The following is an 11,519-nucleotide window of genomic DNA, read 5'->3' as shown; positions in this document are numbered from 1 at the left end:
AACAGTTTCAAAAATCCGTTTTCGAAACGGGAAAATTTTGAAACGAAGATGTCAAAATCTGGTACTCGAAGTTTTATGATAATATATTCTTCGTACACTTTGTATATGATGAAAGTTCCTTTGCTTACCAAGAACTCTGTATTATGGGGAATTAAAATGTCAAATTTGGAGTTTGCTTTGTATATAAAATTTCCTCTTTGTATGCGTATATATATCAACATACATACACGCTATATCTATATATATATATATAATATATATATATATATATATATATATATACACTGCTTACACAAGATTATTGCAAATGCTATGAATAAAGCAAAATTGCAAATTGACTTTGTACTCATAACTAGTAAAGAGATGAGATTAATAAACGTCAGTTGTGGTTTATTTCGCAAACCAACCCAGTTTTGCCGAAGGCTATAAGGCCCGAGAAAAGTCAAAGGCTTGTTTCTATATAATTTCTGAACGTACTTTGAAATAAGATTAATTAAAAATGAAGCTAACTGCATTTTGTAGCAACAGTTTACTTGGAATGCCAAAATTTTCAAAATTTAGGCATCAGGTTGTTTGCTGTTTTGCACTAAACCATCTATTAGCCTAAAATGAATATTTAAGGATTTACAGTGAAGAGGCCCTAAAATAATTATTTTCAATATCATAATTCGTATATTTTTCTTTGACATTATACAAGCTACACATTTTTATTACGTAAATCGGAGCTTTCGATTCAGGATTTATTCACCATGAAATCTTTTAATAGTTGGCCTTTTCAAAAACTGTCAGCTTCAAAACCTTAGATGGAAATAGTTTGTGTCGTATTTTTTCAAAATACTCAAGCTATTATTTGACAATCAAAATTTTAATACTGTAAGTAGCATTGGCTTAAAAAACAAACAGGGAGTTTCTCTTGCCATTACGATGTAAAATGAACTCAAGTTAACGAGAGAGGGTATTAAATTGATAGCAAAATAACTTGCTTAAAATATTTTAACAATTTTTATTCCATAAATGATTAAGTCAGTTTAAAATAGTGCTATACAATAAAACAGTAAAAAGTCAACATAAAAGTATCGCCCAATGATAGAACTTGAAACATTGGTTGTCGTCTCAAAGAAGAATTTGTATGACCGCAAGTAGCAGAATCAGTGGCTCTAGAGGTAATGGCATCAATCTGAATTCTACAGTGGCTATGGAACCGATGCTGGAGCCACATGCTGCAGAGTAGGTAGCTTTGGAGATGATGGCATTGACATGGATTTTACAGTTAGTGGTCCTGTAGCCGGATGCATTCGAGATGGCATTGACTTGGAATAAACAGTTTGTGATTCTGCAACTAGATGCATTTGCAATGAAGGCATCGACCCTAATTTTACAGTTGGTAGTTCTGCAGCCAGATGCGTTCGAGACGAGGGCAGTGACCTTGATTCTACAGTTAGTGGTTTTGCAACTGTAGGCTTACGAGTTGGTGGCACCGTTGATGGCATCGAACTAGATTCTAACGTTGATGGTTCTGGAAGCGAATGCTGAAACGTAAATAAGTCTGGAGGTGAGGGCATAGGCTTGGATTCTAAAGTTGATGGCCCTGGAATCGGATGCTGTTGAGACGATGGTCCTGGAGTCGATGGCATCCAACTTGATTCCAACGTTGATGGCCCTGGAATCGGATGCTGTTGAGACGATGGTCCTGGAGTCGATGGCATCCAACTTGATTCTAACGTTGATGGCCCTGGAATCGGATGCTGTTGAGACGATGGTCCTGGAGTCGATGGCATCCAACTTGATTCTAACGTTGATGGCCCTGGAATCGGATGCTGTTGAGGCGATGGTCCTGGAGTCGATGGCATCCAACTTGATTCTAACGTTGATGGCCCTGGAATCGGATGCTGTTGAGGCGATGGTCCTGGAGTCGATGGCATCCAACTTGATTCCAACGTTGATGGCCCTGGAATCGGATGCTGTTGAGACGATGGTCCTGGAGTCGATGGCATCCAACTTGATTCTAACGTTGATGGCTCTGAAGTCTGTGGTTCAGAAGCTCTGCAGCAACAGCAGCAGCAGATTCTTCCCAAGTAGGCAAAATATCTGCTACAGCCCAAGCAGTCAAAAATGCGATAAAAACAACAGCTCGCAAAAATCTGAAAGATAATTATTTTCGTATTTAAACGCTCTAGGTCTTTCTTCCCGAATAGATCAAAACATTTTAGAATCTAACCAGTGTCATCCGATGTTATTAATGAAATGATTTAGGCGAAGAATTTGAGTTTGAAAATTTAACCACCTTCCCCCATTATTAATGTAGAATGTAAACTTCATATGAACATTTCATTTACAGGAATATAAATCTGGATTCTCAGATACGATTGTAATCATCGCATATATTATACATATCCTCTGAAAATATTTTCCAACTAGTCTTACCTACCTAGTCGTAAGTATTTTCCTACTAGTTCAGAACCTTAAACTTTTCTCCTGTATGAAAATACCGATAGTTATGTGGCCTGTGCCAAGAAGACCTATCGGTACAATTGCAGACCCTGGCATTTTTGTAGACTGCCTGACCTGCAATTTTTCTGGTTGTAACATAACACGCATTACTACAACCAGTTTCACGTGAGAAAATATTATCCACATCTTGTGTAATTCACTGAGGAATTTCACAGATAATTAGTCTTTTCATGGCTTCGGTACCGCGTTCACCTACTTGATACCTTGCTACCTTCGGTTATTGAAGTGCCCCAAGTTAAGAGCTGCAGACCCTGATATTATGATAAACTTCAGGACCCGCAGTTTTGGTTGCAACATTCATTGCATTACCCCTAATTAGTTTGATGCAAAAAAAGTATGCTCCATATCTTTTATGATACATAGAGGAATTTTTGTAATAAAATTTCACATAAGAATCATTAGTCTACCAAAATACTTAGCAATTGTTTTGGATTCTGAACTTACAAGTAATAAGCATATTGATTACATTGTCTGAAAAGCAAGAAAACGGTTAAACATCCTTAAATATATTGCAGGTAGAGACTGAGGAGCTGACATGACTACCCCTTAGAACTACTTATCTAGCAATCAGACATTTACTTGAATATGGATTCCCAATTTATTGCTGTGTCTCCGATTCCAACTTTAACAGGTACAGCTGAATGCAGCTCGTATAATAACTGGTCTGAAACGAAGTTGCCCCTCAGATATTGTCCTTTATGAAGCGACTTGAAACCTTTCCATGTTAGAAGACATGCTAATCTAATAAAATCAAATATTACAACAAACTTTCCAGTTATGGCATTCAAAACACCTCAAAATACCCAAGTAATTGGACTTGCCTCCAAAGACTCAAGAAAAATAGTCCCTTTAGTCAAGTCTTGTCTCAGAATGCAATTCCGAAAAATGTAGAGCCACATTCTCTTCACTCCTGTATGAATTCTACTGAAGAACTTACCAGGATTCACTTTCATTTCAATCTCCCTGTTCCCATTAAGGAAAATGAGTCAGAACACCTTAGACATTTGACCTTGAAAGTCATTAATAAAATCCCTAAATGTGATATTAAATTGTATACCGATGACAGCAAAATCGACAATTTTGCAGTATTTGCATCTATATTGTAACTCTTCAGTCCAATTTCTCTCTATGCCAATGAAATCTGTTCCGTTTTTAGAAGCGAACTTCTAGCAATCGATGAGGGACTTGCGACCATTTTACACGAAAATTATAAGAACCTTTGGATTCTTACTGATAGCCGCATCTCAATGGAACACCCTAACAATAGGACCTATATTGGAGATAAAGAAATTATTCTTCAGAAGTTGAAGCTGATTTCACTCCAACATGATATTCATTTCCAGTAGATCCCATATCACGTGGATCTACTTTGTAACGAAATAGCAGACAGGCTTGAAAGAAAGGAAGCAGCCTAGTGACTTCATCTTCTGCTGAACTCTTAGAACTCTTCTCTCAAGCGAAATTCCTAAATAAGAAGAATTGGATGGTACCCCTTACTCACGATTGGTATAGGGCTAATAAGTCGGGCTAATCCTCAATTCTCCCTTGTGATAGTAAAACCAACACTTGCCTGTAGCGCCTTGCCAGTGGCCACCTTAAATGTCTTTTCTCTGGGTGAAAATTTTTAACCTCTTTGCCCGAAATGCTGCCAACATCGGGCCTCTGCCGAACATATTCTAGACTTTAGAATTTCTTTGGGGAGAAATTTATTCTAATACCTCGTTTTTGACTTTCTTCTTGTCAATGGATTTTTGGATATGGTCTGACTAAGTCAGGCCATGGAGATTAGCAACAACAACAACATTAGTCTTTTCACGTAAACGGAACCGCTTTCTTCTACCCGACACCTTGCATCTTTTGGTTATTAGATCTTGAATGAAATTGGTGTATCGTAGAAATGCCGCTACTCTGGACTAATTCATAGAGTTTATATGTTATATGGATAATGTGGCAGGTTTCTCTCGGTAATTCGATGGTGAATCGGACAACAACTCCCAAAACTGCCCCATCAGAATGGCATCTCTATTCACCATATTCGTAAAATATATAAGTTATGGAGAATCATTGGAATTTATGTCGAATGAGTCAACGTTGGAGCGCCATCTGTTGGATACTTCTAATGTTTTTAATAAATTTCACGTGTTCTCTAAAGTGAATGCTTATTGATGGTTCATAAACTTGAACATCCTGTATAAAAATACCAGCGACGTCTTATTTTGTGCATTCATGACAGACTGCAGTACTTGCTGCATTATTCCGATTGCAGCATTTCTTGTTTCAGAATTGGTTTCATGGAAGAAAACACGCTCTTGCGGTTCATAGAGGAATTTTTGCAATTTCACAGATAATCTTAATCTCATCAGGACCCATAGAATCGCTTTCGTCTACCTGACCCTTCGCTTCTTTTGGTCACTAGATCATGAATGAATTTGATTTAGCGTTGAAATGTTGATATCTTCTCCGTTACATTAACATAACATATAGACTAAGTTGCGAGTGGCTCTTGGCAGTCCGATGGCGACTCGAAAAACTATCACATCCGAAAGACAGCATTAGGCAACATTCGTAAAATCAATAAGTTATGGAGAACCAGTGGAGCTTAAAGTAGAACGATTTATCGCTTTGCTTCATTTATAGGATAATTATAATGTTTTGCAATACATCTAGACCACATCATCTGAATGATTTATTGTTCATATCATTACTATCAGATACTCTCCCGCCCACAGCTCTCTAAGGTGGGAAAGTTTAATTTAGACAATACTGTACATATTGAAACAAGAAATATATACATACCGAGCCTAGTACTGAAATACCTGCTGTAGTATATCCAGAACCAAGAAGTGTCAAAGCAGTTAGAATGATAAACACGATTATGAAAATCAAAACTGTAGTAAAGGCAGACATTTCCTGAAAAAAAAAAAATAATCAATTGTGTTTTTGGAAAAAATTTAAATTTTTAACATTCTAAATTTATAAAATCGGTTATAAAATGTAACTGAAAACTAATTTCTTTTAAGTTTCAAAAATCAATTAGCATCCTATATTTTATTTCCTTTCATACGTTAGAATAATTTATAAAATTGTATACAGTTATATGTTTTCGATGACAATACACTTTAATAGTTTTAGAACTTAGTTTAATTCGAATTAGTTTTATTAATGCGAAAGGTGCCACATAGCGGATAGTTTAGAAACTCACTACTTGTAATAATAAGACCCAGAAAATAAAGATTTATGAATTCTCTTCTACTGAGCTTTGTGAATTCTCTTCTACTTCTGTGTTTCTTTTTGCCACAGTATGTCACAAAAATCGAAACATTAAGGAGTTTCTGAAAGTTCAGGGTATAAGAGGAAAGATTGAAAAATATTACTGGGGAAAATAAAATTAACTTTTGCGATTCTTGATGATGTGTCCGCGTTACCACGGAAAGGAAGTGCAGTAGCTTCCGAGGGTGAAGACCCCTGAGGAACCCGAGGACAGAAGTCTGACTTCCAGCTCATATGAAGATGAAACTCACACATTCGCTTGCACAACCCCTTTTTACAGGGGGGCACATTCATACACCTTACAGATAGAACACATATGAAGAAAAGCCATGCCCGAACCGGGATTCGAACCCGGGATGCTCAGATCAAGGGGAAGATGCGCTACCCCTATGCAAGGACGCCGGCTTTGCGATTCTTCTGTCTGGGATTTGGTAACAACTCTAGTACCCAGCGCTGAATTAGTGTAGTTGGCAAAACTTCAGTCCACCACGTCACTCTTACTCCCGCATTAGTTGAAGGAATATAGCAGACCGTTAAACATGGCAGCTCCATTGGCGATCTGTCAAGGGGCAAATGAAGTCAGCGATTCGCTTTTTGTTTGCGGAAGATGTTAAACATGCTTAAAGTGTTCGTCGAAGGCGACACCTTTATCACCAGAAGTACAGAAATTTAAACGCTAACCTTCAGCTGGTAAGATTATGTTAATACTATTCTGACACATGGAAGTTGTGGTAGCAGTTCATTTCATCCCAAGAGGTGAAACTGGATAGTGAGAACTAATGTGATGCATTGCTAGCTAAACTGAGACCTGCAATCAGATCCAAACGTCGTGGAAAACTGAGAACAGTGTCATCCTGCAGGCAAGATTCTGCCTAGCGGACTCCGAAGTACTGGAACACCGGCCATACAGTCCAAACCTGGCTCCAAGCGATTTTTATATGTTTGGACCAGTGAAGAGAACATTAAGGGTACATTCGCAGGCAATGAAGAAATCAATTTTTTTTCCGATGGAATAAAAACTTGTGAAACGTTGGAAAAAGTGCTTTGAAGTCTAAGCTGGTTATATATATAAATAATGAATGTTTCAATTTTCTATCATTAGAATAAATGCATCTCTTCTCAAATGTCTTCTTACTTTGACTCTGCCTGGTATTACATGGAATAGAACCTCATAGTGCGAAATATAATGAGAAGGAATGGATTTATAGGCTGTGATGCAAAATTTGATTAGTTTGAGGGAAAGGTTTCATTGGGAATAACAATAAAAGTGAACATAAGGGAAATGAATTTGAGATGGAGTTAAGAATTCTTTCCAAGCCTGGATTTGAGGAAATAAGTCTTCATTATGCTCAAAGATAACAAAAGCTAGATTAAAGATTTAAACTAGGGTCTTGTTTTAATCTTGGGCAATTTGTTTTCATTATGTTATTATACAATAGAATGCCTTATCATCAGAATAAATGTTTGTTGAGGAACATTGTGTTTCTATATTTTTTTAACATCAAAATACGATTCAAGCTTGTTAGCGAGTGCTGTAGATGTTGAATGTAAACGTCATAATACAGACAGTGCAATGCTTAATTTTTCTAGTTTTGTCAAAGTCAGTTGTCAAAAATTATAGTAATTGTATCAAATGAAGAGAGTATTTAGTAAAAATAGCCATGTTTTTGAATATTTGCATTAAAAATATTAAAACAAACATCTATAAAATAAAAACATACCAGTTAAGTGGTAAAATGCCAAAATTTTTAGTTTATACGTTCATCTTGATTCATCATCAAATGATTTTCTTTAAAATTTTACAGATAGCTTAAGAAATATCTAATTTCTGAGCTACAAGAAACCGTTTTTATCCATTCTTTAAAAATTAGGGTTCGACTGATAAATAACACGCCATTTTCAACCTTTTTTTTTCCATTTTAAAACACTAAAATCACCATAAAATCTTTAAAGGAATAGATTACTTATTCTCTAGTTCAGAAACTGCAGAACGTATTGAAGAATTGTAATACCAAGCTTGTACATAAAAATAAATATATATATTTTAATTTACGAAGTTTTCCCACAAGAAAATTCGGTGAAAGATTAGAATCTGTGAAGCCATCATCTCAATGTATCATCACGTATAAAATAGCATTTAAACTATATAAATGTAAGCATAGAAATCGATGCAACATCCCGAAAATTAGACTTAAAAACAAAATTCTAACAGTTTCATAAAGGAACCTACTGAAACATCAAATATGTTAAATTAAAAAAATAATAATAATTCCACAAAAATTAAATTTTTAATGCACTCACCTACCTTTAAAATAGTCATTATAATTACATCAGTTGTTCACAAGAAATTCACGAAAGGTGAGGCATTATTAAACTATTTGATATAATATTACTTGATCACAAAAATAATACTCACCAGGGGGCCATCGATTTGCTGGTAACCCCTCCGTCGAATTTGTGTCGTAGATCTGAGCGCTTTAGGGATGTTTAAAACAGTTCCTTGCATATTCATTGTTTTCCTACTAAGTTATTTCGCAGATTCAAAGCGTGCAGTCACTGTCGATGAACATATTTATAAGAAATCACGATTATTTCTTCAATGATGAAAATGCGTTGCCATAAAAAAAATGAAATTCTGTTGTTTAATTCAATCATATTATCGTACCATTTTGAAGCAACACGTAGGCTATTTTGGGACGAAACTCGTAATTTTGAATCGCAGTCAGATGTCGAGAACAATACCTGAGTTGGTACCCCCTTTTGCTTAACTTCCGCGTTGCACCAGCGTGGGGACGTTTGGTCCCGACGGATTTAACGTACACCAGACCCGTTTTGTTCATTGGTGAATTCGGGTCTCGAACCTGAAATACTGCGTACCTTAGCACTAGGCCACCTTGATCCTTCTTTCGTTTAAAAATAAGGAAAGAAGACTGAAGAAACCAGGTGGTAATTATCACATTCATAAAAATTTTATTATTGTTTCTTATTTTTTGAATTATGTTCACCTGCTTATGTGAGGACAAACTTTCCTGCTACGACTTAGTTTCAAATATTGACATAAATCTTTAATTTGATGTCAACATGGCACTCGAAATTTGAATTGATAATTATAATTTGAAGGACAAAAAAAAAAAAAAAACATTCCAAAAAACGGATTCAAGATTGTTGGAGACTTAGAGGTTTATCTAATCGTGAAGTCAAAAATTCCCTTATTCTTGCAATATTTACTGTTTTTGTGTTTCTTATACTTCATAAAGTAAAAAAAATGTGACTTTAATATTTTTCTCGAATAATTATGGTTCATTTTGGCTAATTCATCTTAGTCGAAATAATGTGGCAAAGCACATAGAGACTTTTTTGATGGACCATAAGGTATCGAACCCTGCTTAAATGATGATGATAATAACCGAAACGAAACCTCCCCCTATCATAAGAATGAAATTTAAATCGGTATCTGTATTATAATGAAAGCTGTGGTTTTCTTCATTCATCGCAATTAAGTAGCATCGTATGCGATCAGTGTCTGGAAAATGACCACAACTTGCCAGTGACTATGTTACTAAGCTGCTGGCTTGATGGTCATAAATTTTGATTGACTTTAGTGTTTACTTGGTGTAATTATTAGACCATAGACATTTCCTGCTATTTGGTAATTATAAGTTCGAACCAGAGTGAAAAGTCGAGAAACATCATTTCATTTAAGTGCAAACTAGTAAATATGAGATTTATGAATAAAACTTAAAGGAAACTAATCCTAAATTCGAATTTTTTTGTATGTGATTGATGCTTCCTATACTTCATGAAGTAAAAAATAAAATTTTAATATATTTTTTCGAAAAATGATGATTTGTTTTGAGTAATTCACCTTGTTGAAACAAGGGGGTGTGGCATTCATCCTTTAAGAAGAATAACGTCCTGTTGTAAAGCAAAGCGATAATTTTTTGATGGACCTTAAGGTATCGAAACCTGCTTAAATACACCTTCGTATTATAATAAAAGAAACCAGTGTTTGTATATTATAAATCGCATGCTGTTAGCGAATATATTAGTTTGTGATTTATGGAATTGTTTTACTAAATTTATAAAGTGTTCAGCCAGTCAAAATAAAATTCCCGCCTTTTATTTTGGAATGCAAGGAGTTAAAAAAAAGAACTAAATAAACAAAACCCTATTCCAAATTGGATTTAAATAAAGTCTCAAAGATCGTTTACTCATTTTCATCCGTTGAACATTTTATCTTTTAGACAGCAAACCAAAACAAAAGCATTTTCAAGAAGCGAATATATTATTTGGTGTTATTATAAAGTAATCTAAAAGAGAAGAACAAAAAAATTTCATTAAAAATAAAAATACATAAAGCGGAGTTCATAACATTAAAATCTAGTTCCGTGATTTAAAAAGATGAAAGTATTGTACTAAATCATTAATCTGTTATTTTTACCATTTTACTATAGATGGAATAAATTTATTTATGTAATTTGAAACCGCTTGAAATAGCGAAGAGCTTTGAGATTTGTACCAATGCTATGTAATACGTGGTAAAATTTTTCGAGCATTACATAAATTCTTTATCAGCGTCCAAAATAATGAGCCCTAGGGGTGGGGCGTGGTAGACGGCCTTCAGTAATGTATCTAGAAGATCATAAGCTTCATGTAAAACAAAAATTTTAGAAATCAGTAATATGGTTATGGATGGGTAACTCTATCGATGTTCTTCACCATCGAATGAACGGATGTCGATAAATGTTCCCATCAAGAAAATACAATGTAATTATTTTATTTTATTTTTTTGAAAATGGAGCGTAGAGTAAGTCAGTCGAAGGTCAGTCTGAAGGTCATAAATTTTTATATGAAACTAAATTTGATGATATCAGATTAGTAATTGGGTTAGGTGACTAATTAATTTGTATCTTTTGAGTATATAGAATTGGCAACTTCGGTGATCAGCAATTCTTCCACCATCTATATAATTAAAATAATTAACAAGACCAAAGAAACATGCCCCTCCCCAGCCACAAATGCAAAAAATCTTGCCATTTAAAAAAAAATTATATAAAATTAATACCAGTGAGGGCCATAATAAGATCATGTGAATTTCATATACTATCAATTGTACACTTCTCTCAGCCACCGTTCATTTCCGAGAAATATTTTTAAAACATTAATTTACCACTCATTCTCTACAGGGAAAACATTGACAAAGATGGCAAATCAAAATAACTAAATCAAATATCTCATATATCGATTTTGACAATATTTATTTCGTATGAAATCTCACAAACAGTAGATATATCATGAAGGGAAGTTTGCCCCTTTTACCTTCAATTTTGATTGATACAGTCTAAAGAAGCATAAAGAAAATCTCTTTCACAACAACCGAACATCTGGCTGGCATATTAAAATCACAATGAAATCCTTTAACATGAATAATCGAGTGATTTCTATTTATTCTTATACAAATATGCTTTTTACAACTTTGGTATTAGAAAATACTTTAAGAAATTAAACTTCACAACGACACTCTGGCTGATTAAAAATGGAATTTTAATCTAAAGTGAAAATAAATTTCTAAAAGTTAATCTCCTTGATTAATAAAGTTGTGACAGATAATGCCTTTTCTGTGGAAAGAAAAAAGATATAATTGACTAACTTCCATTTTAAATCGTTTATATTTCAGTGTTTGCATCACAACTTTCATCAAAGAAAGCGATATTTTTAAGATGAAACATAACTTTTCA

The 11,519-nt window shown here is 34.6% G+C and overlaps 1 protein-coding gene across 1 annotated transcript; it reads right to left on the bottom strand.

The window, feature by feature from the left end:
- Positions 1 to 994: 994 nt before the first annotated feature.
- Positions 995 to 8,336, bottom strand: LOC129976105 (uncharacterized). Its single transcript, XM_056089489.1, has 3 exons — positions 8,198 to 8,336; positions 5,308 to 5,421; positions 995 to 2,141 (listed from the first exon to the last, which is right to left on the bottom strand). The coding sequence occupies exons 1-3, from the start codon at positions 8,291 to 8,293 to the stop codon at positions 1,194 to 1,196; spliced, it is 1,158 nt and encodes a 385-aa protein (XP_055945464.1). The 5' UTR covers positions 8,294 to 8,336; the 3' UTR covers positions 995 to 1,193.
- Positions 8,337 to 11,519: the final 3,183 nt, after the last annotated feature.

This window comes from Argiope bruennichi, chromosome 7, assembly GCF_947563725.1.
Source record: "Argiope bruennichi chromosome 7, qqArgBrue1.1, whole genome shotgun sequence".
NCBI lineage: Eukaryota > Metazoa > Arthropoda > Arachnida > Araneae > Araneidae > Argiope > Argiope bruennichi.
This window is presented reverse-complemented; position numbering and strand designations above follow the sequence as displayed.

Coding starts and splice junctions, on each gene's coding strand:
- LOC129976105 (XM_056089489.1), bottom strand. CDS start 8,293: ATGAATATGCAAGGAACTGTTTTAAACATCCCTAAAGCGCTCAGATCT. Junction 5,422..8,197: donor AGCAAATCGATGGCCCCCTG/GTGAGTATTATT, acceptor TTTTTTTTTCAG/GAAATGTCTGCCTTTACTAC. Junction 2,142..5,307: donor GTATTTCAGTACTAGGCTCG/GTATGTATATAT, acceptor ATTATCTTTCAG/ATTTTTGCGAGCTGTTGTTT.